General features: G+C 38.6%; 1 protein-coding gene across 5 annotated transcripts in view; it reads right to left on the bottom strand.

Annotated features, from left to right (window-relative positions):
- Positions 1 to 20,530, bottom strand: part of ULK2 (unc-51 like autophagy activating kinase 2) — a 102,339-nt gene that overhangs the window by 46,537 nt on the left and 35,272 nt on the right. For all 5 annotated transcript variants that reach the window (XM_060203172.1, XM_060203171.1, XM_060203173.1 and 2 more), the window contains 6 exons: positions 19,295 to 19,353; positions 17,473 to 17,555; positions 15,842 to 15,889; positions 15,398 to 15,486; positions 8,029 to 8,200; positions 14 to 74 (listed from right to left, as the gene is read on the bottom strand). In XM_060203172.1, the coding sequence (XP_060059155.1) occupies positions 14 to 74; positions 8,029 to 8,200; positions 15,398 to 15,486; positions 15,842 to 15,889; positions 17,473 to 17,555; positions 19,295 to 19,353 (512 nt within the window). The remainder of the gene's footprint in view (positions 1 to 13; positions 75 to 8,028; positions 8,201 to 15,397; positions 15,487 to 15,841; positions 15,890 to 17,472; positions 17,556 to 19,294; positions 19,354 to 20,530) is intronic.

The raw sequence follows: 20,530 nt of genomic DNA, 5'->3' as shown, positions 1-20,530 counted from the left end.
CATTAAAACATACCCTCCACACACCAAGAACTCATTTGAAGCATGTCTGCCAGCAGATCCCATTGGCATATCATCTAAAGGAAAAAGATAAGAATATTATCAGTTCTGCTACATCATGTGCCCCTCAAAACTAACTTGTCCCAATTTGATTATTAGCAAGCAAACTGAACACAGTGCAAATTTACCATATATTTATGTTGGAATTTCACTCATGGGTAACAAAAGTAAACACAGAACACAGTTACTTCCTAATTAAATCACTTTGATAAAGCATAGCTACAAAAATATCTACAGCTAACATCACATTTAAACAGAAATCAAAGTTAAATGATTGGGAAGGAAAACATAAAAATGACTTTTTGCACATTAAAGACTGTTGGTATGCTTCTAGGATCCCTTCTGTACACTGCTTGAAGTTGTGGTCTATTTACATGGTCATACTGTTACATTGGTTTGGTCTCACTCCCCCTGCCTCTGGGAGATTGTGGTTTAGTCCTTGGCTTTTCCTGCTTCTTGCTTCTCCCCGCCCCCTATCCCCCTATCCTACGTACTTCCTGGGTTCCTGACTCTGCCGCAGGAGGAGAAGGATGCAAGACAGATTTGAGTTGTGATTAGTTTAGATTAGATTAGTTTTTTGAACCTTTCACTAGTGAATAAAGAAATACTGCTTCTCCGCTCAGCCTTGTGTCCCTGGTCGTCTGTCTATCGCTGCGAAGCTAGCCGGCCTACTGGTGCCCTGAACACTGACAACAAAAGACACGATCATCTATATAAAAAATCTGGGGGGAAAAAAACAAGATAATTTTTCCTGGAAGTAATGTTATAAAGTCAAGGCTGCAGGATACAAGGTTCAATATACAAAAGCCATTTGTCTGGAGTTGGGCGGTAGTGCAGTGGGTTAAGTGCAGGTGGCGCAAAGTGCAAGGACCAGCGTAAGGATCCTGGTTCCAGCCCCCGGCTCCCCACCTGCAGGGGAGTCATTTCACACGCGGTGAAGCAGGTCTGCAGGTTTCTATCCTCTCTGTCTTCCACTCCTCTCCATTTCTCTCCTACCCAACAATGACAACAACAATAATAATAATAATAACAATAATAATAACTACAACAATAAAGCAACAAAAGGGAATAAATAAATATATAAAAAAGAAAAGCCATTTGTCTTCCTACATATCAACCATGAACATGTGGAATTTAAAATTAAAAATGCAATACCACTGGCATTAACCCACTTATATACATTTTGTTAGATATAAATCTAACAAAATGTATATAAGACCTGTATTGAGGAAAACTAGGACAAATAGAGCTATGACATGCTTAGGAACAGGAAATTATTTTACTATCAAGATGTCTTGAACTAAGATTCAATGGAGCATCATAAAAATAGATTTTTATGGATATTGAAACATTGATTGGGTATCATGATGCCAACATGAAAGAAATAAATTGATTAACACAATGGACTTCTTTGACAGTGGATATGGCATTAGACTTTCAAAGATGCGGTCCTGAGTCTGACCTCTGGCACCACAGTGCTAAGTCAATGATCTGGTTCTCATTCTCTCTCTCTCTCTCTCTCTTGCATAAACAAGTAAGCTACATTCATTATAATTTGAGGGATCAATCTTTTTTTTTTAGTATTTTATTTATTTATTATTGGATAGAGACAGAGAAATTTAGAGGGGAGGAGGAGATAGAGAGGGAAAGAGAACTGCAGACCTGCTTCACCAACCATGAAGCTTTTCCCCTGCATGTGGGGACCAGGGGCTTGAACCTGGATCCTTGTGCACTGTAATATGAGCACTTAACCAGGTGCACCACCGCTTGGCCCCTTGATGAATCTTACCAGACACCTCACCAAAAACGATGGTGAACGGCATATGAAATGATACTTCATATCACATGTTGTTAAAAGACATGCAAATTAAAACAACAATCAGAACCAAAAAAATGCAATACCAACAGCACTAATGCTTGTGAAAGTATGGAACAAGAGCTTTGATGATGGGAATATAACATAGTACAATCATTTTGTAATATAATTTGATGGTTTCTTAGAAAACTAAACAATTGGGGGTTGGGCAGTAGTGCAGCGGGTTAAGTGCACATGACGCAAACTGCAAGGAGCGGTGCAAGGACAAGGATCCTGCTTTGAGCCCTTGGCTCCCCACCTGCAGAGAGGTCACTTCACAAGTGGTGAAGCAGGTCTGCAGATGTTTATCTTTCTTTCCCCCTCTGTCTTCACAACCTCTCTTAATTTCTCTCTGTCCTATCCAACAATGACAGCAATAACAACAACAATAAAACAACAAGGGCAACAAAAGGCTATTTTTTAATAGCCTCCAAGAGCAGTGGGTTCATAGTGCAGGCACTGAGCCCCAGCAACAACTCTGGAGGCAAAATAAATAAATAAATAAACTTAAAAAAAAAGAAAACTATAAACAATTGAGGCCAGGTGGTGGCACACCCAGTACAGAGCACATCACCATGCAAGAAGACCTGTTTTTTTTAAAGCTGCTGGTCCCCACCTGCAGGGAGCAAGTGTCACAAGCAATGGGACTATTCTGCAGGTATCTTTGTCTCCCCCTTCATAAAATAAAATAAGTAACAAGTTTTTAAAAATTTAAAAACACTTAAAAAAAGATAAACAATCATGCCATGCCATCCAGCAATTATATTTCTTGGTATTTACCCAAATGAAGTAAAAATTTATGTCAACACAAAACCTAGCATATGGTTATTTCTAGTAGTAGGCTAATTCAACACTGCCATAACTTCGTGAGGTGAGGTAGAATATCCTTCAGTAGGTGAATGGATAAACTATTATGGATAAACCATCCTGGCAATGGAATATTACACAACACTAAAAATAAATGAACTATGAATCCATGGAAAGACTGGGAAGAAACTTCAATGCATATTAGTAAGTGAAAGTCAATTTGAAAAAGCTGCATACTATACAATTCTAACTATATGACATTCTGGAAAAAGTGAAATGACAGAGACAACAAAATCATCAGTGGTTTCTAGGGCTTGGCAGAGAAGGACAATAGGTAAATCACAGATATGTTTTTTTAAAAGATTTAATTTATTTATTATGAAAAGAGAAAGAGAAGAAGAAGAGAAGGCCAGAGCACTGCTCAACTCTGGCATAAGGTGGTACCAGAGACTGAACCTGTGATCTCTGAACCCTCAGGTATGCAAGCTAATGAAATACAAGCTAAGCTTTTTCCCTGGCCTAAACATAGATTTTTAGGCAATGAAAACACTCTTTATAATATTATAATAATGGATATATGTCACTATCTGCCCACAGACTGTACTACATCAAGAGTGGACTCTGGGCTTAGGGTGAGTCTAACTTATCAATGGAGGTGCAGTGGTAACAAACACACCAATTTGGTGAGTGACAGAGATAGAGGGGAGGCCTTGCCTTTGGGGGGGGGGCAGGGACAACATGAAAAAATCTCAGTACCTGCCTCCCAATTCTGCTATTCATTCTATCTCTAAAATCTTTAAATATATATTTTGTATACTCAATACCTTTTAAAATATTTATTTATTTATTTATTTATTTTCCCTTTTGTTGCCCTTATTTTTTTATTGTTGTTGTTATTCATATTATTGTTGTTAGGTAGGACAGAGAAAGGGAGAGAGAAGGGAAAGACAGAGAGGAGGAGAGAAAGATAGACACTTGCAGACCTGCTTCACCGCCTGTGAAGTGACACCCCTGCAGGTGGGGAGCCAGAGGCTCGAACCGGGATCCTTACTCTGGTCCTTGCACTTGGTGCCATGTGCGCTTAACTCACTGCACTACCGACTAAGTCAACTTCCTCCACAGTAATTCTTAACAGTAAGGGTGTGACCACTAACAGATGCTATGACTTCTTCAAGTTTGAGGTCTGAAACTTGGCAGCACAAAGACCCTGACAGAAGCAGTTTTGGAAGAAGAAGAAGAAAAAAAAAAGATTTAAAAAATGGTAGTATTTATACAAGAACCAAAAAAAAAAAAAAAAAAGCAAAGGTAACTAGAATGAAACAGAAGAGATGGATGTCTTTTATGTGGAAAGTACAATAGTATTAAAACATAATAAATAAACTAAACTATGTGAAGAAACACACAAAAACACTTGAGTAAACAATACTGCAAAGATCTAAGTGGCTTAAATCCTAGATAAGCCTTACAGAATCAATGCAGTTCCTATCAAAATCCCCAAATGTTTTTTTTTTTTTTGCAGGATTTATTAAGCCAAGACTTAAACTATATGGGATGAGGCTGGAGAGGAACATCAGTGGTAGAGCATGAGACTTGCATATAGTAGGTCTCAAGTCCACCATGTATGCCAGAACTGAGTAGTGCTCTGATCTCTGCCTCTCCATATCTGTGTGTGTCATAAAAATAAAATATATGTTGTAAGAATAGTGCTAAGAATAGCCCAGGTGATTCTTTTTAATTTTTAAAAAATATTTATTTATTCCCTTCTGTTACCCTTGTTGTTTTATTGTTGTAGTTACTATTGCTGTCATTGTTGTTGGATAGGACAGAGAGAAATGGAGAGAGGAGGGGAAGACAGAGAGGGGGAGAGAAAGACAGACACCTGCAGACCTGCTTCACCGCCTGTGAAGCAACTCCCCTGCAGGCGGGGAACCAGGGGCTTGAACCAGGATCCTTACACTAGTCCTTGCGCTTTGCGCCACATGCGCTTAACCCGCTGCGCTACCACTCGACTCCCCAGGTGATTCTTTAGAATATTACAAATACTCTCCATGTGGTCTGGGAGGTGGTATAAAGCACCGGACTCAAGCATGAGGTCCTGAGTTCAATCCCTGGCAGCACATGTACCAGAGTGATGCCTGGTTATTTCTCCTATCTTTCTCATGAATAAATAAATAAAATCTAAATAAATAAATAAAATAAAAATACTCTCCACTAACTCCCCCTTCTCTCTCATACATACACACACACACAAATTTAAAAAATAGCACAATGAACCAGAATAGAAAATCTTAAACCAAATCCTTTATATAAACATGACATTCAAATAGAGAAGTGTGTATCAGTGAAAAAAAAAAACATTCAATAAAGAACGCTGGGATAATTAATTGGTAGACTCCTACCCTAATTCCATCTACAAAGGTGATTTCCATGTAAAGTTAAATATAAAAATAAAAGTTTTTTTAGAAGATGCCATTATAACCACTTTGGAAAAACATAGCAGACTATTATTTGCCTAGAATCTGTTTATATTAATATTTTATAGAGCTAAAGTTGTACAAGGGGATTTTAGTTTATCTACAGCATTTTATATGTCATTTTATCCATGTCTAAAAAATACATTTAGAGTAGCTAATAAAGTTGGGGGGCAAGTTAAGTGTACATTAAGTGTACACATTACAGTGTGCAAGGACTCAGGTTCAAGCCCCTGGTCCCCACCTGCAGAGAGAAAGCGTCACAAATGGTGAACCAGGGCTATATGTCTGTCTCTGTCTCTTTCCTTCTCTATCTCCTTCTCCCCTCTCAATTTCTCTCTGTCCCTATCCATTAAGGAAGGAAGGGAGGGAGGGAAGGAGGAAAGATGGAAGGAAGGGAGAGAGGAAGAAATGAAGAAAGGAAGGGAGAGGAGGGGAAGTTCTGGTATATAACAATGGAATACTACGCCACTGCCAAGAAATCAGGAAACCTTTTTCCATGTCTTGGATGGAGCCTGAAGGAATCATGTGATGTGAGATAAGCCAGAAGGAAAAGGATGAATACAGAATGATTCCACTTATAAATTATAGAGGGAGAGAGTGAAGCATTCCCCCTGTAGATGAGGACCAGGGGGGCTTGAACCTGGGTCCTTGTGCACCTTCATGTGTGTACCTAACCAGCTGCGCCACCGCCTGGTCCCCCAGAGTGAAGTTTTGACTGGGTAAGTTTTACTGGAGCAAAGCAAAAGATAAGGGGGAGGATGGGAGTGGGGGAATGCATCAAGTAGCCAGAACACGATGGAGACCAGTCCAGGGTTTGTGGTGGGAGTGGTATGCTGATATCCATCAGTAAGAAACTGAACCCACATGTCAACAACTGTTCACTATTTCCCTAATAAGATGATTTTTTAAAGTTCCTGCTCTTTAGTAATTAAACAACAATGGTGTTAAAGGTAGTAAAATATAGGAATTCAGGATACTAATACTACTCTGTTCTTTTATAATTAAAGATTTCATTATTTGTTATTAATGCTATTAATTTTCCTAATACCTTACTGTAAATGGGATAGTTATTTCTTTAAAAATAATTTGATTTTGTATTCATTATGACCTGACCACTGAGTAAAATAGCTAAAAGTAGAAGAAAAGTGGAAGACAAAAAACTGAAAATAAATATTGCAGGCTAAGGAAATAACGTAACAGTTATACTGGTACAAAAGACGTTCATGCCTGAGGCTCCAAAGCTCCAACGTCAATTTTCAGCATCACCATAAGCCAGAGCTGAATAGTGTTCTCATTTAAACAGAAAAAGAAGATTTCCTAAATAAATACTGCATAATATTAACATAAAATTAGCATGGTAGATGACTTGAATTATCTGTGGTTTTTTTCTGTTTGAAATATTTAATAATTTCTTTTAAATTTAAATTATTTTTTAAACAAGATAAAAACCACTGTAATAGATGAGTTTTAAAGGTCAGTTCTAATCTCAGCACTGGCTATAAACTGCTATCTACTATTGCTGGTTTCCCTTCTTTAGTCAACATATCTTCAAATGTGTTTGGTCTGGGGTTGTGACCTTCACAAAAACTAGCAAGGTGCCTAGCACAGGCAGTTATTAAGAACCTGGGGGCAAAAGGGCTTAGCAGTAAACATCTGAATGAATGAAGCTCAGGGTTTGCTCCTAGCACTGCATAAAAATTAGGAAGATAATTATTATGTTCTCTCTCTCTCCCTCTCCCCCATCTCTCTCTCTCTCTCTCAAACACACAATTTAGAGAATAAGGCAGCTGAGGAAATAGTTCAACTGGTAGAGAGAGCACAGGACCTGAATGCTGAAGATTCAAGTTCTTTCCCCAGTGCCAGGAGCTGGAGTAGTGCTCTAGTTTTATTGTTTTCTCTCTTATGAAACTCTCATATGATATTTTCAAATATTTTCAAATTGCTTAAACAAGTATTTGACAAAAACAGGCCTTTTGATATAAAATTTGTCCAACCACTGGAAAAGAACAAACATCAACTTTGTCTGCATGAACTCCTCTTGATATTATTAAGGCAGTCAATTTCCAGCACAAGCTTCAGATGTGTGAAGCCCTGGGTTCAATCTCTGGCAACCCTGCCAATCACCACCACCACTGATCAATTTCCAGCTTATTCCTTCCTTCACAACCAAACCAAAACACTTTTTTTTAAGTGATGTTGCCTATTCTATTTTTCCCTTCACTATTCAAAGAACACTAGGTATACCGTATCAAGGCATCTTGAATTCAGTTTTTCTGATATTCTTCCTAAATACTTAATTTCTGACCAGTGTCTTCTGAAGAACATCTGGTTTTCTTTTAATAAAAATATTCTAACAAGAGAGAACTACCAGAGCTTCACTTTGGCACATATGGTACCAGGGCTCAAAACGGGGCTCACACACATACAAGTCCTGTGTTCTACAGCTGAGCCACCTGCCCTACCATACCAGATTATTTTTTTAAGAATCATTTTACTCCTAGTTTGCTTTGTTTTGTTTTGTCTCTTCCCCCTCAAATGAAATCTTCCTTTCTTTCAAGTCAACAATGCTTTGTCTACTGTGCTGTTTAGATACAAATAGAATCTGTGATCATTTTCTATAAAGTTTTCATCTCTCTTCAGAATTCCAAGTTATTATTTTATGGAGTAACACTGAGAAAATTTTGTAAAGTCAGAACTACAATTCTTGGAATTCAAACAACTAAATAAAATGTTCGTTTAAAAAAGGTGTCTTTTAAGAGGGTATGGTATAGAGATATTTTAGTAGTAGTCTAGTAAATTAAGAATACAATGTGTACAAGTAGAAAAGATTCTCACATGAGTGGTCTGATGAGATGTTGTGTGGAACCAAAACAAAGTCATCCGTGTCACAAGAGGAGTTCTTGCTACTAGTACTGGCAGAGTCTTTGGACACCTGTAGATAGTTGGGAGGACCCAGTGGTGGGGAGGATAAGTTTTCTTCTTGAACATGCTGCATATCTGGAAGGGACTAAAAATTAACAACACATAATTAAAACTGGCCTAATACTACAATTCAAGTCAGAATAGTCATTAAACTAAGTAATTTTTGTCATAAATGTAGGCATAAAATTCAATATCATCTAAGATTTAAAAAAAACTTTCTGGAAACTCCCTTAGAAAAGCAAAGTTTAAAGTGTTTTTGTATAAAAACTTCAAAAAATTATACAGAAAAATATCATCATACTACTTGTCACATGTACATGTCTGTCTCCTTAAATTTTTTAAGAGTGAATTTTTAAAAATCTTAATATCCACACTTCCAGCTTATAGCCTACCTAGCACAGCATACTCAATAAATGTTCACTTAGTGACTAAACCAAAATGCCCAGGGGCTTTTTACCTAATGATATCTGGCGCTCATGCAAAGATTAAATCTCTACTGAAGAAAACATTGTACATGAGAAAATAAAAGAACATGTTATATTTAAAAAGATAATTCATAGAAACATTTGGAATCCCTCAGAAGTGTGGGTGTGTTTCTTTTGTTAGAGGAAGAAGCTGCTTTATAGAAGACAGAAAAAGAAGGGAAGAAAAGCTGTAAATACATTTAAATAAATTATCTGGGGCTAAACTATATCTTTTAGTGTTTGCCTAGTTCAAGGATATTAGTGAATTCATAGTGTTTGAAGTTACAATAGTCTTCAAAAACAATTAACTTAATAAGTTAGTGTTTTAAGTTCCCTAATGCCCTGATTAATCTTGGTTTCCATTTAAGAAAAGGATAAATACTGCACAATGCTCTTTAAGCCAAGTCTCAAGTATCCTGAGGGCTCCTTTATTTATCCATCCATCATTTTCGTGTATGCCTTTCAATGTGTATAATCTTCCTAGAACTTTTTGAAGAGATTTTATGTCCTGAGGAAGGAGTGAAGCAAGAACTAACCTTTCAAAGTCATCAACCATTGGGGTAGGCACCGTGAAGACCATGCCATGTGTTAGCTAACTTCAGCCCTACTCTGAAATCCATCTCACACACAAAAGAATAAAAATCTCAAAAGAGGGAATTTGCGTGAGATCACACAAGCAATCAAGCTGAGATGTGATTCTGAGTTCACAGCTACACAATGTCTTTCTAGTGGTTCAGGCAGGAACTTTTGACTTCTGCTTTTATAAAGTGATCAGCATCCACAACACCTTCATGGAAATCTGATGCTTTTCTCATATTCAAAGCTAATCTCCCTTCCATTCTATACCCCTACACATTAACATGTTTACTTTTCCCACATCTCAAACTCCTGCCATCCTTTATTACCATCTTCTCTTGTTTCATTGTTTAAGATCACTGTTCTTAAGTCAAATTCCTCACCTTCTATGTACCCCTTAATCAACTTCCTGCCTTCTACCCTCCAATGAAATTGCCTTCTGTGAGTCATTTGTGGCTTAACACTCTAGCTATTCTGCCTGGTACCAGCTTCTTTGTCCCTTAAAGGAAAGGAGTACAATATGAAATGCCTAGAACACAGTTTTGTATACTTTCGTGATAATCTTCAAATACCATTTATCTAATGATGATTCTGAAGCCGATTCTCTCCAATGAGCTCCAGGCCCCTGTTTACTTGCCCATGCAACATGTCCTCACCCATACAACAATAATTCATTACCTTTGTACTTTAAAATGCTCCTTCCTCCCTGTGCTCCCTCAGTGACTTCCTCACCACACGTGGATTCAGTTCCCGTCAATGTTTCCCTCTTCCCACAATCAGTAATCTTCATACTCTACAAACTTCTCTTATCTAGCCCCTCATAGTCTCCTCTCCTGCCTTATTTCAGGTTCTCATTTTCAAACAAAAGAGCTACAAAAGTCTTAAGATTGTTCTCCATCAAGTAGAAACTCTACTTGTCTCCAAGACAGACTTCTACCAGTGAATCATTTACACAGCGCTGAGTAGCTTTACGGATAAAGCTTGAACTGTTCAGTGCCCAAATCCTGTCAGACACAGTATGCCCCTCCCTCTAGCTTCACCTTCTCCACATGTTACTAATGCTCTCCACATCTATCACACTGAATGGCTTAGAGAACTCTCATGTAATAGGACATTCTCTTGGGAAGATCCTTCCCTAACCCACCCCCCAAAAGAAAACCCATCATATTTTTCTGGATGAAAATCTCCTCAATGTCAGTACTGGCTTCTCTGAGTGGTGAGTGATGAACCAAGTTTGCTGGGTGAAAAACTGAGCAGCCAAAGTTAGAGTAATCAAACATCAGGGCCAGCACTACAGCCATTTCACGCCTATAGTTTCACATAAAGTCTGCAGTCTGTCCATGTTAATAAATTCCTCTGTTTCTCCCCACATCATTTCAAACCCATGCTTTTTAATTTTTCCATATTAAAACAGAGACGTTTATTTCCTTTTTTTCAGTTTTAAACTCATAAGAATATGGGTGGAGGAGGTAAAAATTATGCAAAAAGACTTTCATGACTGAAGCTCGAAAGTCCCAGGTTCAATCCTCAGCACCACCAGAAGCAAAGCTGAAAAGTGCTCTGGTTAAGGAAAAAAAGGGAGGGAGGAGCAGGTGGGTGGTAGTGCAACAGGTTAAGTGCACATGGCGCAAAGCGCAAAGAGTGAAGAACAACATAAGGATCCCAGTTCAAGCCCTTGGCTCCCCACCTGCAGGGGGGTTGCTTCACTGGTAGTGAAGCAGGTGTGCAGGTGTCTTTCTCTCTCCCTCTGTCTTCCCATCCTCTCTCAATTTCTCTCTGTCCTATCCAACAACAATAGCAAATGTAACAACAAGAGCAACAAAAATGGGGAAAATGGCCTCCAAGAGCAGTGGATTTGTAGTGCAGGCGCTAAGCCCCAGCAATAACCCCGGAGGAAAAAGAAAAAAAAAAAAAAAAACTAACTCATGGGAATATAATCTAAATTATTAACAGACCATATACTTTTTTTGTTTGGTTTGAGTCTGCAGGATTGTACAAGAAAAGTTTTTGCAGCCCAGGTATCTGTTAACAGATGAGTGACTGAGTTAAGTTGTGGTATATATACACAATGGAATACTACCCAGCTATTAAAAATTGTGATTTCACCTTTTTCAGGCTATCTTGGACAGAGCTTGAAGGAATCATGTTAAGTGAGATAAGTCAGAAACAGAAGGATGAATATGGGATGATTTCATTCATAGGCAGAAGTTGAAAAGCAAGATCAGAAGGGAAAACACTAAGCAGAACGTGGACTGGAGTTGATGTATTGCACTACAGTAAAAGACTGGGGTGGGAGCTAGGTGGTGGCGCAGCAGGTTAAGCGCACATAAAGTGCAAGGACTGGTTGTGAAGACCCCGATTCAGGCCCCTGGCTCCTCCACCTGCAAGGGGTTCGCCTCACAGGTGGTGAAGTAAGTCTGCAGCTGTCTATCTTTCTCTCCCCCTCTCTAGATTTCTCTCTGTCCTATCCAACAACAATGACAGCAAGGGTGTCGGGCGGTAGCGCAGTGGGGCAAAGCACATGTAGCACATGTAGGGCAAAGCGCAAGGACCGATGTAAGTATCCCGGTTCGAGCCCCCAGCTCCCTGTCTGCAGTGGGGAGTAGCTTCACAGACGGTGAAGAAGGTCTGCAAGTGTCTATCTTTCTCTCCTCCTCTCTCCATTTCTCTCTGTCCTATCCAACAATCAATAACATCAATAACAACAACAACTACAACAATAAAAGAACAAGGGCAACAAAAGGAAATAAACAAAAATATGTTTTAAAAAAACAATGACAGCAACAACAACAACAATGATAAACAGCAAGAGCAACAAAAAGGGGAAAATTTTTTTAATTAAAAAAAAAGACTGGGGTGTGGGGGAGGGTTCAGGTCCTGGAACATGATAGCAAAGGAGGACCTACTGGGGGTTGTATTGTAATGTGGAAAAATAGGAAATGTTATGCATGTAAAACTATTGTATTTTACTGTCAACTATAAACCATTAATCCCCCAATAAAGAAATTTTTTAAAAAAGTTTTTGCAGGTTTTAGGACTTGTATGTTTCCAATAGGTTTCTTCAGCATCTGCTCTAGCTATGGGTTACTATTTTTATTAGGAATATAATAAAAATGTTAACAATTGCTGTTCCCTAGTTATTCTGTGTCACATGATAAAGTAAGCATTTTTTTTCTCTATTATCTTTAAAAAGCCCTATGAAGTCAATACACTATACTGGCTTTACAACTGAGAAACAAGTTAGTGAAATTAAGTCAGTTGTCATAGTTAGCATGACAAGAAAGGGATGCAGAAGCAACTAAACTTCTGAGTTACTTTCACCTACTAATTACACATCACCTCCTTTTAAGGATTCCTACTCTTCTGCCAAAGAAGTCAACAAATTCATGTCAGTTAGGCTAATCTGAAAAATACAACAGTTGACAGAATTCTGAGCCATTAAACCTTCAGCTTACAGAAGTCTCAAGATCACAGCCCTCCTAGCCTGAAACAGAGATTTGCAGGAAAGGTCAGACCAGGAAAGGACAGAAAAGGACAAGGTAAAAACCAGGGAGGTAACAGGGAAAAGTAGTAACCAGAAGTTCCCAGGACCAGGAAGAAACACTTAAGACAGAAAGGAAGATTGCCAAGGAAGAAATAGCTTGGTAATATCAGAGCAAACTTAAAGCACCAGTGCTCAAGACTAAGTCAATGAGATCTTCCTCAAAGGTCACACTTCCTCCACCACTGAAAATTATATGCACCATGAAACTCCAAACTGAAGTTTATAGTACTCAGATTTTTAAAAAAAATTAGGGAGTCGGGCGGTGGCGCAGCAGGTTAAGCGCACGTGGCGCAAAGCGCAAGGACCAGCATAAGAATCCCGGTTCGAGCCCCAGTTCGAACCCTTCTACACTGCTGGTGGGAATGTAAACTGGTCCAGCCTCTCTGGAGAGCAGTCTGGAGAACTCTCACAAGGCTAGACATAGACCTTCATATGACCCAGTAATTCCTCTCCTGGGGATATACCCCAAGGATTCTATAATGCCCAACCAAAAAGATATTTGTACATCTATGTTCATAGCAGCACAATTCATAATAGCTAGAACCTGGAAGGACCCCAGGTGTCCAACAGCAGATGAGTGGCTGAGAAAGCTGTGGTAACATATACACAATGGAATACTATGCAGCTATTAAGAACAATGAGCCCACCTTATCTGACCCATCTTGGACAGAGCTAGAAGGAATTATGTTAAGTCAGCTAAGTCAGAAAGATAAAGATGAGTATGGGATGTCCCCACTCATCAACAGAAGTTGAGAAAGAAGAATATAAAGGGAAACTAAAAGCAGGATTTGATTAAATCGAGAGCAGGGCACCAATGTAAAAACTCTGTGGTGAAGGGGAGGGTGGCCATTGGGCTTCCCAGCACAGCGGAGAGTGGGGGGGTGGGAGTGGGGGGTGGGGATGAGACACAGTCTTTTGGTGGTGGGAGTGGTGTTTATGTACAATCCTATTAAAGTGTAAACATATAAACCACTATTTAATTAATATGAGAAGCGAAAAACTGATATGTCTAGAACTTCTTAAAACACAGACTGAGTCATTTTAATACATAGGCTGTCTTTGATATGTTGTCTCTCCCAAAAGCCTAGACCAGGGAGAACAGAAGCAACCGGTAGCACAGCTATATACAAGATGCTGGGTATTATACCCCAAACCCTATCAAAGGGACTTTCCAAAGTTAACCCTATCACCAAATAATGTAACAATAACAACTGTCCATTGTCTTCTTGAACCCTAAGACAACAGGAACCTCACATCTCCACTATAGAGCCTATATTTTCCCCAGTCCTGGAACCCTAGGGTGGGGCCCACTTTTCTGCATGCTGCTCTCAATTCAAATCAAATAATATTGCATCCGCGGACTGCAACCTAATCAATGTAACGAGTGCCACCCCAGCATGCTTCACTTCAGACTGTGACCAGAGACTTAAGGTATGGAATGACAACCCTTCAGCTTCATCACTCAGGTGAGACCTTTCCTTTCATATATTCTCTAATTCCATTCCAGGTGTTCCACTCCCCAATAAAGTCCCCAAACCTAGATATAGTCCAGGTCCCCTGAGATAGAGCATAGGTTCACCCGTGCCCATTAACTAGGAGAAAAATATATCCCTGAAAGCAGAAGTACACAAGAGCATGCAGGGAATACCCCCCAATACTTCATCTGCATTATCCCAGTCTTTAGGTCCATGACTGTTCAACAATTTGTTTGGCTTTGTATGTTAACTCTCTTTTCAGCCACCAGGTTCCGGATGCCAGCAAGATGCTGACCAGACTTCCCTGGACAGACGACCCCATCAATGTATACTGGAGCTCCACCTCCTCAGAGCCCCACCCTACTAGGGAAAGAGAGAGGCAGACTGGGAGTATGGATCGACCAGTCAACACCCATGTTCAGCGGGGAAGCAATTACAGAAGCCAGACCTTCCACCCTCTGCAACCCACAACGACCCTGGATCCATACTCCCAGAGAGATAGAGAATGGGAAGGCTATCAGGGGAGGGGGTAGGATGTGGAGATTGGGTTATGGGAATTGTGCGGAATTGTGCCCTTCTTATTCTATGGTTTTGTTAATGTCTCCTTTCTTAAATAAAAATAAAAATAAAAATAAAAATAAAAATAAAAAAACAAAATGAAACAAACAAACAAAAAAAGAGTCCCAGTTCGAGCCCCTGGCTCCCCACCTGCAGGGGAGTTGCTTCACAGGCGATGAAGCAGGTCTGCAGGTGTCTGTCTTTCTCTCCCCCTGTCTTCCCCTCCTCTCTCCACTTCTCTTTGTCCTATCCAACAATAATGACATCAATAACCACAACAATGTTAAACAACAAGGGCAACAAAAGGGAAAATTAATAAATAAATATTTTTAAAAAATTTTTTTTAATTAATACCTATTCACCTATATAAGCACTACTCATTTGCAATCATCATCCCCAACTCCATAGGGCATGTGAAATAACTCTACTAACTATTCAGAGGGAGATGATCCAGAGAAGTGACATTTCTTGCTGAAGCTCACATAACTAAAAGTTGAGGTCCAAATCCAAGTCTGTCTGACCCAACAATAACACTTTTACCCCTAAATTTCAGCTATTCCTGTAAACGTTATACATAAAGAAGATAAGCGGATTTTTGCAGGCTGTTAGTGAACAGATTCCATAATACCAAGTCTGAAATTATTATTAATAAAACCAGAACTTACTGGTGGAGAGGCCAAACGACAAGATGGAGAGCTGCCACAGGAGTTTCCAGCAACAGAGCCAGCATACACAGGCACTGGGACTGGGCAGGCTGGGGAAGACACAGGTAAAGAAATATACCACTTGTGGTGCAATTACTTGATTTGTCTCACAGCAAAAACCCTTTAAGACTACTACATCTTTGTGTTAGCCAAAATTTTGCATCCACCTTATTTATTGCAGTTCCCATGAAAGAAACTAAAAATGCATCAATTACTAAAACTATTTCAACTTAGATTTGGAAGGAAAAACAATTGCTAGTAAACAAACACAACTACAGAAATTAAGAAAGATTCAATGACATCTCAAGAAGCACACCAGAAATTAATTTTGTGGTACAAACTAATTTTCCCTTAAACTTATATTCACCCTCTAGACAAAAATACAAAATAAAACTGGATACTCACATTTTTTAACTGGAACTTGTTCAAGAAAAGGATGGTTAAAAAATGTTTCTGTAATGAAAAAATGAGAATGCTGCCTTTAAACTGATGTTGACTAGTATATATATTTATCTTGTTGGTACATTCAACAAAATGACCCTGAGATCATAAATAATTAGCAATAACTTCTTTATACAGTCTCCATCTTCTTTAAATGTGAAAAAAACATTACTTTAATAAATCATCTATACAGTCAATCAATTTTAAAGCTATTGTGTGGCCAGGAGTTAGCTCAGCAGGTAAAGCAGAGGATTTGTAGCCTCAGACCCAAATCCTGGCACAATATAAGCTGGCACAATATTCCCAAAGCTCTCTTCACATTAGGAAAAATAACAGTGTCAACTATTTCTTTAGTAACTAACCAAGGGTGAAACTAAATACTAAGCATGCTATTGAGACAAAAATGAAGAAAGCATATGGTGGTTTATTACTTTTTTTTTTCCTATTTTTAGACAGGACAAAAAAATTCAAAGGGGAGGGGGAGGTAGAGAGGGAAAGAGACAGAGAGATACCTACAGACTTCATACACCACTCATGAAGCCTCCTCTTTGCAGGTGGTGAGTGGAGGCTCAAACCTAGGTCCTTATACTTTGTAACGTGTACTCAACCAGGTGTTTCACTGCCCAACACCTGGTTTATTACTTTCTTTACCTTCCTATATGTTTAAAGTGCTTCATCATTGGATGGGAAAGATAGCATATGATTATGTAAAAGACTTTCATGACTGAGGCTCTCAAGCCCAAGGGTCAGTTTCCTATACCACCATAAGCCAGAGCTGAGCAGAGATCTGGCAAAATAGTAAAAATAAGGATAACTATATATATCCTACAGACTGTGGTGGTCTGGGAGTTTGCTCAGCAATAGAGCACAGGACTAATAAGCATAAGGCCCTGCGCTTGATCCCTAGCACTGCATGTACTAGAGCAATGCTATGGTCTGTCTCTCTATATACCATAAAAAATAACTTAATAGAGTAATAATAAAGGGACCAAGAGATAGCTCTCCCAGTAAGGTGTGTGTCTTGCTATGTATGTGACATGAGTTTGAACCCTAGTGCAGGACCACATGAGAATGTCACAGCACTGGAGGGACCTCCATTGCTATACACTGTTTCTTCCCTTCCTCTCTATCTGAAGTAAAAAGAATTTAAAAAGTCAGCCTAAAGGGAATGGTGAAATTTCAAGACCACAGTACTGCAAAATAAATAACAATCTTAAACCTAAAAACATTCTTCCTATCATTAAGTCTTAAACTTGTATGAAACTAAATGTCATAGGCTAGAAATGACCATAGCACAGTGCCAACAAGGAGGTTTATTAGGTAACACAAAATCAGGATCATACTTAAATAGGTTTAGTTAATTATATTCCACAAAGGATCCTATGAGTTTCACTGAAATAAATAGTCAAAGCTCCTCAGAGTAGATACATAGAGTTTTCTACCTTAGATCTTTTTTTTTTCAGAACAAAACTTAACAGACATAATTTTTTATTTGATATATAAACTTTATGTTTACTTCTACAGAAGACCTGATAAGCATGAAACAGAAAAGATATTAAGAAACTAGGTAAGAAAAATTTTAAAATATTACTTACCAAAATCCATTCTATCTTTCTGGTTTCTCTGAAGCAAACCCAAAAGGAGATTAGCCAAATAAGGTGATGTTTCTCTGGGAATACTGGGGGAAAGGAAAAAAAAAAAAAAAGAATAAGCTAAGTGCTGAGTAAACAGATATATTAATTATATGACTTCTGCCTTCACTATGGTAAGTGAAAATGTATATGCAGTTTTATAAACGCTACATTTTACACTAAGAAAACAATGTGTAAAAGTCTTATTCCTGAGGTGGGGAAGAGAAGAAGAGAGTTTTCCAACCCTACACTGATACTAGCTATTAAGTTCTCTACTAGAAAGAGTCATCTCCAACTCTACCTGGAAAAGGCAGAGATTAAACAAATAGAAGTATAGCTCTCTTAAGACTCCAATGGAAAAAAAAAAAGATGAGACAAAGATACTCAAGTAATAGAAATATACAATGTATAGAAAAAAAATCACAGAAGAGCCAATATCACTAGTAAAGAGAATAATGCAGATTAAATTAATAGCTAATTGGCTCCCCTTCATCTGTGAGGTATCAAATCTGATAATATATCATTTTAATAAACTGTGAGGAAAGAAACACTGCTGTATAATCTGGAATAGCAAATCTGGAGTACACACACTTCAATCCAACAAGGCCACTACTAGGGGTTTATCCTAATAAATACAATTGTGGCTACAAGGGTGCATGTAAGCTTGTGTGTGCATACACACACAACTAAAGTCTTCAGTAACCAAAAAATGAAAACAGGGGTCTGACTAAATAGAATATCCTACATCTAACCATGGAATTATATGTAGTCATTTAAGAGAATGCAACAGTCCTCTATATACCTTCTCTGAACAAAGTTTACAATAATTAAAAAAAAAAGTTTACAATGTAAAGGAAAAAATTAGTTGGGGGCCAGGTGGTGGCACATCTGGTTGAGCACACTTGTTACAATGTACCAGGACCCTGGTTCAAGTCCCCAGTCTCCACCTGCAGGGGAAAAGCTTTACAAATGGTAAAGCAGGGCTGTAGGTATCTCTCTGTTTCTCTCCCTATCTCCCCTTCCCACTTGATTTCTGGTTGTCTCTATCCAATAAAGATAATTAAAAAAAAATTTAAAGAAAGAAAAAATTAGTTACAGAACTATTTACAAAGCATAATATAATTGATGTTAGACTATTGCATGTGTATAAATATGCACATAAGCAAGCACTCAAACATGTATAATGTACTCACACACAAAGAAAGATTTGGAAAGATATATAACAGACTCTTATTATCCCTAACAAGTACAGGAAGGCCTAGGGCATAACTGACTTTCAACTTTATGCACTCTACACAGGTTCACATCCTCCTTCCCTCAAAACCCATAAAACTTAATTTTTTTCTTTAGAATATATTTTGTATTTTAAAATGAGTGGGGAATCTGGAAGATAACATAATGGTTATGCAAAATATTTTTATGTTTGAGGCTCAAAGGTCCCAGTTTTGATCCCCAGCACCACCGTAAGTTAGAACTGAATAGTGTTTTTTAAATTAATTTAATAATAGGAAAATGAAAGTGATACATCACGCAAGCACTAGTAATTTGCATGTATGCTACATGAGTAATTTTCAGATTACCGATATAGCAAATGCTCTCACACTGCTGTTATCTGAAAAAAAGACTCAACATGAAAATATATAAAACATATAGTTTAAGTAAATAGCACTGTACTTACAAATAAAACCCAGTAAAATCTGCAATCACAAAACAACAAGGGGAACAAAAGGGAATAAATTTTAAAAATCTGCAATCACAAGTAAGACCAGTATAATCAGACACCTACCTAGGCATTAAACTCCTATTTTTTTCATAAAATATCCTTAAGTCTTGAGGACTATTGGCCTGTTGGGGAAGAAAAGTTTAATTTCCTAAACAATGTGAATAAAAATTCAAAATCCTATGATCAATGTTCATTTCTTACTAAGGAACAACAGCACATAGATTTTTGAATTAGAAAGCATGGAGTTCTGAAAGAGGTATACTCAATGGGCATGTTTTAAACCTCTGAAATTGTTATGCAGAGTCTGCATATCTGGGCCTTTTGTATATTTTCTGAAAACTAGAAAAGACTCTTTTTTTTTTGCCCCCAGGGTTATCACTGGGGCTAGAAAAGACCTCCCCCCCTTCTCTCTCTCTCTCTCTGCCTCCAGGGTTATTACTGGGGCTCAGTTCCTGAACTATGAATCCACTGTTCCTGGAGGCCACTTTTTCCATTTTATTGAATAGGACAGAGAGAAACTGAGAGGGGAGAGAAAAAGACAGATACCTGGAGACCTGATTCACCACTTTTGAAGCGACTCCCCTGCAGATGGGGGACCAGGCTTGAACAGGAATCCTTGCACAGGTCCTTGCGCTTCATTCTATGTGTGCTAAACCTGGTATAACACTGCCTGGACCCCTAGAAATATCTCTATTCAAGGGCAGGGGTAGATAGGATAATGGCTACGCAAAGAGACCCTCATGCCTGAGGCTCCAGAGTCTCAGGTTTAATCCCCTTCACCCCCATAAGCCAGAGCTGAGCAGTGCTCTGGCCAAAACAGAGTAGAGTAGAGTAGAGTAGAGTAGAGTAGAGTAGAGTAGAGTAGAGTAGAGTAGAGTAGAGTAGAGTAGAGTAGAGCAGAGCAGAGTAGAAATAGGGGAGGGGAGGGGAAGGGAGAGAAAAGGAGGGGAGGGAGGGGAGGGGAGGGGAGGGGAGGGGAGGGGAGAATAGGATAGGATAGGATAGGATAGGATAGGATAGGATAGGATAGGATAGGATAGGATAGGATAGGATAGGATAGGATAGGATAGGATAGGATAGGATAGGATAGGATAGGATAGGATATCTCTATTCAAGAGAGTGCATGATCTACCCAGTAGGTACATTTTTAATTATACAAAATTGGCCTCTAAATTAGATGAGAACCTTCCAGATATTGAAGAAAAATCACTAAACATGCTGCTAGTTCTCAGTCTCTGCAATAAGCAGAGCAATAAGCAGTGCCCTAGTGATGAGAGATGCTCAATTAGTACAGCTAAC

This window comes from Erinaceus europaeus, chromosome 12, assembly GCF_950295315.1.
Source record: "Erinaceus europaeus chromosome 12, mEriEur2.1, whole genome shotgun sequence".
In the NCBI taxonomy this organism is placed as follows: Eukaryota; Metazoa; Chordata; class Mammalia; order Eulipotyphla; family Erinaceidae; genus Erinaceus; species Erinaceus europaeus.
Note: the sequence above shows the minus strand (reverse complement) of the source record. Positions and strands in the feature narration are given on the sequence as shown.